At 46.2% G+C, this 6,697-nt stretch overlaps 1 protein-coding gene across 1 annotated transcript; it reads left to right on the top strand.

The window, feature by feature from the left end:
* Window positions 1–289: 289 nt before the first annotated feature.
* Window positions 290–1,066, top strand: LOC133046239 (transcription initiation factor TFIID subunit 13). The gene has a single exon (XM_061129159.1). It carries the CDS (start codon window positions 309–311, stop codon window positions 681–683), a length of 375 nt encoding a protein of 124 aa, XP_060985142.1. The 5' UTR covers window positions 290–308; the 3' UTR covers window positions 684–1,066.
* The last annotated feature ends 5,631 nt before the right edge of the window (window positions 1,067–6,697 follow it).

Genomic DNA, 6,697 nt, shown 5'->3' with positions numbered 1-6,697 from the left:
TTCTAGCTTTGGATATTTATAATAAGAAGAGAGGTTTAAGATCAATGATAATATTTTACATCTAAAGAAACTAGAAAAAGTAGAACAAGTTAAATATAAAATAACCAAAAGAAAAGGAATAAGAAAAACAAGAGGAAATTGATAAAATGTAAGATGAACAGACAGCAGTTTTTGAATCAATAAATTCAAAATTCTAGATAATTACAAAAATTAATATAATTGATAAGTCTCTTGGTAAAATGATCAAGAAAAAAAAGAGAAACAAATACTTTAAAAGAAGTAGGCTGCGGAGGTGGCTGGCTGGTGGGATGGCAGATGAAGAAGAGGACCCCACCTTTGAGGAAGAAAGTGAAGAAATTGGAGGAGGTGCAGAAGGAGGACAGGGTAAAAGAAAGAGACTTTTTTCTAAAGAATTACGGTGTATGATGTATGGGTTTGGAGATGACCAGAATCCTTATACTGAGTCAGTAGATATTCTTGAAGACCTTGTCATAGAGTTCATCACTGAAATGACTCATAAGGCAATGTCAATTGGAAGACAAGGTCGGGTACAAGTTGAAGATATCGTCTTCTTGATTCGAAAGGACCCAAGAAAGTTTGCTAGGGTTAAAGACTTGCTTACTATGAATGAAGAATTGAAACGCGCTAGAAAAGCATTTGATGAAGCAAACTATGGATCTTGACACCTTTTGTACTTTCTGAAGCTTCATTATCTTCTGGGGAAACCATACTTAATAACTATATTTTCCATAGTAAGGCCCTGCCTAATACCTAACCATGTGAATGAAAAATGGAGAACCACAAAGTTTTCAGGCTTTATTTTCACGTTTTCAATTTTAGAGTGATATATGAGCCTTTAATTGCCTGCCATTATATTACCCTACCTGAATTGCATATTAGATTTTAATGACCACATGTAAGTCAAAGTACCTTTGGTTTGCAAACCATTCAGTTTCTTCTGACTCTTGACCATCTCAATGAATTAATATTTGTGTACTTGTGCCATTGTAGGTTGTACTGTAGCTGTTTAATATGTGAAATCTAAATGGCACCTTTGACTTTGATAGCTAAGATCTGTTTCATGTATTTATAAAGCTTTTAGACCACAGTAGTGTAAGTTGTTAAAAGATGGTGAACTGGGTTTGTGTTTCTTTTGAGGAGGAAATGATATTAGAAAATACAGCCTTTTGTAGGAGTGTTTATTTGTCTTAAGATAATTTGTTTTAATATTCTTCTTTAGATAACAAGAGTGATTTAATTTTTTATTTCTTCAGAAACTAAGAATTTTCTATGAATGGTTCTGTGTTGGAAGACATACTGGATTAAAAATCTTTGGGGTTTATAACATACTGTTTGTCAGGTTTTAAAAGGACTCATTTCCCCAGGTCAGATTAAAACTTCTGAAAGTGCTTTCAGTAGCAGGAATGGCATTGCTGAAAAAGTTGATGGCAGATAAGCATTTGGGGTAGTGTTTTATTAACATATTTGTTAGTATTTATTTATTGTATACTTGACTAAAACCATGTGTGGCTATGGAAACCACTTTTGTAGTTCAGGATATACAAGTTTTGTGTGTATTTAGCTCATTGTGTTAGTCTTGCATTTAGCTGAAAGTAAGGATTAAAATTGCATTTAAAGGGATCACTGGATATTACTCTTTGTGAAACTGAATGTTTTGTGTATCGCTTATAAGCATTATCTATGAATCAGTACTTAGGAAGATTTCACTTTCTTAACCTATCAATATAGAGAATAAAGTATGAAAAATTAAAAAGAAAAAAAAAAGAAGTAAAAAAGATTTGTCACTATAGATTACATAAACATTAAAAGGATAACACTATCCAATATACTGACAACTTTCAAGGAAGTAGACAAATTTCATGAAAAAAAATTACCAAAGCTGATAAAACAAGAAATAAAAATTTTAAATAGTCTGAAATCTATTAAAATGTATTCATGGTAAAAGCACTGCACCCACAAAAAAACCTCTAGGCCCAATGAGCTTCTCCTACTATTTAAGAAAGAAGTAGTATCAACCCCACCTAACATCTTTCAGAAAAGAGATAGAATATTTCCCAAATTGTTTTATGAGACTTGCATTACTTTGATGCTAAAACCTGACAAAGATTACCAAAAAAAAGAAAAACTACACGTAGTTACCCTTCACAATCATAGACATGAAAATCCTTAATATCTATTATTAGCTAATTAAATCTAACAATAAAAATAAGGATAACACATTGATCAAGATAGGCTTACCTCAGGAATTCAAGGTTGACTGAACACTAAAATTGTAATTCATGATATTAACAGAATGAAAGACAAAAGCCACATGACTGTTTTGTTGGATGCATAAAGTGTCTGACAAATTCAACATCCTTTTATGATAAACTCTCTGAGCAAACTAACAATAGCAGAAAACTTCCTCAACTGGATGAAGGAACTACAGCTCACCAACACATAACATGATGCATGTCAACACAACTTTGAATATTTTACTCCTACAATTGAACATGAAGCAAGGATGTCCTGAATGGATACACCATTTGAACTCATTCATTTGAATACACCATTGAACTCATCCAGGACCAGCAGCTTTATTTAACATTTCTGTAAGTGATCTGGAAGATCCACAAGTGTGTAGATGCCATTGATGTCTTTCTGGTGTGGATAAGCTAAACTGTCAACGCTCTCTCTACTGCAGAGCATGTTTCCAAATTGTTGATCAGGATGTATTGGTGAATCGAAAACTCAATTTAGTAAGTAAAGACTAAAGTACTCTTTAAAATTTACTAGACAAGACTAGAAAATGTTAGAATGAATATATCAAAGGGAAATTATTTTGTAAATTTTTTGTCTGAAATCCATTAGGCTGGATTTTCCCCAAATGGTTTAAATTTTTCTTTCAGTGAGCAACGGCTGCTCAGAGTATGGGAAAGAGAATAGTGGTCGCAAATATTGGTAGTGATCCCAACCAAGCCTTGGCTGCCTGGTGTTTCAGTATACTTCTGGGAGTGTGTGTGAGTGTTTGTACATGTTGAGTCATGATGTAAAATGTATTTCTGACTGAGAACTGTGGTAGAAAAAAAATTGTGAGACTTCATCAACTTGCAAAAAGTGATGATGCATGTATGTGTGGATATACGCAAGGGTCTGTGGGCTCTAATTTCCTGCTAGGAAGGACCTGCCTAACTATTTCCAACACACAGCATCAGACCACCAAAATGCTGAGCCTCACTAGTAAAGAAAAATCTTGTCCTGACTTGTCCAAAATTATGCTCTCTGTACACCGAGAAGAAACAAAACAGAGGCAAGGGCTACAAACTCTCAGGATTGCCCAGTGCAGCTGCCCAGTGCTGCCTTGCAACACTCCAGAGGATGCTTTCACACAGACAGAAATGTGAATGGCTCCCCCTGGAGTTGAGCAGTGCACAACCCAAAGAACCCTACCAGGCAGCCTCAGGTATAGTGATTAAGAGCTCAAGCTTTGGAGTCCAACAAACCTGGGGTTCAACTCCAGATCTAATCTCGGGCTATATAACCTGAGGCAGGCAATTTAACCTCCCTGAGCCTCAAGTTCCTCAAGAGGACACATTGTATATTCCTGGACTTAGTTCAGTGCCCAGCACATCGTGGTTCTCAATAAATGTGTTAAATAAACATAGAAATGAGCTAATGACTGCCCAATGAGGTGGTGGTGAGAAGTAAATGAACATGTACAATGTTTTTACATTCAGTCTAAAAACTAGTAAGCACTAAACCAACCATCTACAAGAGATGACATACTGAAATATTAAGATTCTTCACGATGAAAAGATGCATGAGGAGAAGGAATTCTTTTAATTCAATAAAAAATAATCATAAGCTTTGAGAGAAGAGAAACATTAAAAGTAATATAACCTGGGTACCGTAGCACTTTGGTAAGGTGGGGATAATCCTTGATGCTTGAGAGTACATTTGGAATAAACAAAACGTAGGAAATGATCCATTTTGTTATTTCCAAAAGTATAGATAACTTCAAAGCATTCTAGGAATGATACTGAGCTCTGAGCCATGGAATCTGAACCGTTTGGGTTCACTCCTGGTTCGGGGAGGGGGGGGCGCTGGGGGAGAGTGACCGCTGGGGGGGACATGCGTTCCATCCTTCCCTGGTACTTATTTGGTGCAACTGTGGCTCAGACGCAATCATGACAACTCTTCATCCACCCCTATTAAATTCTCACAAGGGAGCAGGTCACCCTCGACTGAAAGCTCCAACCCAGCACCGACTCCTGTCCCCTCCTGCCTGCCCCCCTCCTCGCAGGAAGCTGCATCACCTCCAGAGAGATGGCTGATAACACAAGCCAGCAAAACTACGTTCCCGGACAGAGGGATGCTGAGCCCCCAGGCGAGGTCACGCCAGTCAGCACTTAGAAAAGGAGGCGCTTCTCACACTTGCTAATGAGTTTGACGCTTGTGAAACACAAACAGGAAGTGGGAGCTCTCCAAAGCGACCAGAAGGAAATCCACTCCCAGCTTGGTCAACGTGTGAATCCCAGATCTCTAGGTTGTCAAGGACACTGCCTATGAAGACTGAGCCCACCCCACCCGCCCCCTCCACTGCACCCGAGGCTGATCTTCACCAGGTCCCAGCACTGACCCCGTTTTTTTAAATTGTTGTTGTTGGTTTTTTTTTTCAATCCTTTCCACAGCCAGGTCATTCGGCGGTGGGGTGACTGACCCGAGGCGCGGTGGGAAAGGCTCACAGTCATCTCTCAACTCCCCGAACTTACAGGGCAGGGCAGCACAGAGGTCAGTGAAATCCCCAGCCAGGCCTTATTTTAGTCATGAATTTCCACTGGCTCCCTCCTCTGACAGCATCAGCGCTGCTCACAGAGCGAGCGGGCTTGGAGTTTCAGCTGTTTTCCCTGCTCCAGGCAGAGTTAGAAGGTCACAGAGGCCGGACTTTTCCGGGGGAGTAGGTGGGGGCCTCGGGCGGCCTCAGTAAGATTGCAGAGATCTGGGGCCGCTTGGAGGAGGCCCTTCTGCCCCAGGCTCCGGGCGATGGGTTAACGTCTCCCCTCTCCTCCTCTGCCCAGACGTTGTGGTTCACATTAAATTTTAAAAAAGAATTTTTTTTTTAATACAAAAAAATTTTTTTTAAAGCCTACACTTTCTTTTCCCTTCTCTCCGCCAACAGCACCCATATAATTTTCCCAGTCCTGCCTTCCCCTCATTTCCCAGGGTAAGCCCTTCTCAGAGGTTCCTGTGATCAAGAGCAGCATCTGTGCTCGATTCACCTACAGGGTATCTAGCAGCGTATCTAAGCCCAACGCCGGGCACAGGGTAGGGGGCTCAACCCACGCTTATCGAGTGAATGAACGCTAAGACGTCAGCGTGATGGGCAGTGTTTCCAAGTCTCTCTTTTCCCTCCTGCCCGGGTGCAGACCACACACTGCGCCGCCGAAGTCCCCGGCAGGAGGAGATGGCCAACCCCGACCCCGGGGGACCCGCGGTGCGCTCGGGGTCTCGGTCCCCGGGACAGAAGGGCTCGCAGTCAGGAGCGCTGCGGCCCAAGCCCGGGCCAGATGAAGTGTCACGCCCCGCGCTGCCGCAGGGCAAGCGCCGCTGCCGCGGTTGTGTAATGCTGCAGCCCAAGGGGAGGGGACGGGGCGCCTCTGCTCCAGTGGGGGCAGAGGAGGGAGGAAACGCAGGGCACCGCGCCCGGCCTCTTTCTGCGCTTGATCAGCCCAAGTGTGGGCCAGGGCGGGGGATGGGGGCACTGGGGCGCCCTGGGGGGTGCGCAAGTGGGTGTCCGCCGGCACGCAGACTGCGCCCCGGGAGCGCAGCTCCAAGGGAGCCGGGGACCCGCGGCGCACAGCCTAGCGGGTCAGGTGCGCGCAGCGTGCTCCGCGGCGGCCTCGGCTGCCCCTGCGCTTGGCTGCCGGCCCGCTTCCCATGGGGTGACATCCGCCCCGCCCCTCCGCGGCCCCTCCCCACGGCGGGCGATTCCTGGACTCGGGGCCGAGGGGTGGGGGCAGGGAAGCCGGCGCGGAAAGAAACCCCAGCCTCTGGGGAAGGCAGGGGGGCCGGGCGACTCCCTCCGCTGCGCGCTGGTTCCTCCGAGCGGGCCGCGCGGGGGGAGGAGGAGGAGGAAGAGGGCTGGGCTGGAGCGAGCGAGGGGATATTCCTCTCCCGGCTTGAGTCAGACGCGGGCGGATCCGTCCTCCCCCAGTTCCCTCCCAGGAGACGGGAACTTACTTCATTTCCCTGGGGCAGGTTCGCCCACGTTACCAACCTCCCCCCCCCCCCCCACCTCCCCGGCTCCCTGGCCCCTTCCAGCTTCCGCGCCCCCCGCCCGGCGAGGCAGGACCCAGACTGCCCTGCCACCCCCCTCTTCGGGGAAAGGCAGCCGCAGACACCTGGGACCCGGGGCTGGGGGTGGGGGCTCCCTCGCAGCCGCGGGAGCGTTGTCCAACACGTGAGACTCATGTGATGAAGCCGGGGGAGGGCGGGCAGGTCGCTCCTTCCCTCCCCGGCAGCGGCCAGACGTGCCTGGAGTCACAGGGTAGAACACGTAGCTCCAACCCACCCACTCGCTCCCATTTAACCCAGCCCGCAGCCTCTCCATTACTCCTCGGCTCTCCCCCCCACCCCACTCCGCCCTAACCGCCCCCCCCCCCCGCCCCGCGCTCCCTCCCGCCTCCCCGCCCGCCCC

The sequence above is a fragment of the Dama dama genome, chromosome 24, assembly GCF_033118175.1.
Source record: "Dama dama isolate Ldn47 chromosome 24, ASM3311817v1, whole genome shotgun sequence".
NCBI classification, from domain to species: domain Eukaryota; kingdom Metazoa; phylum Chordata; class Mammalia; order Artiodactyla; family Cervidae; genus Dama; species Dama dama.
Note: the sequence above shows the minus strand (reverse complement) of the source record. Positions and strands in the feature narration are given on the sequence as shown.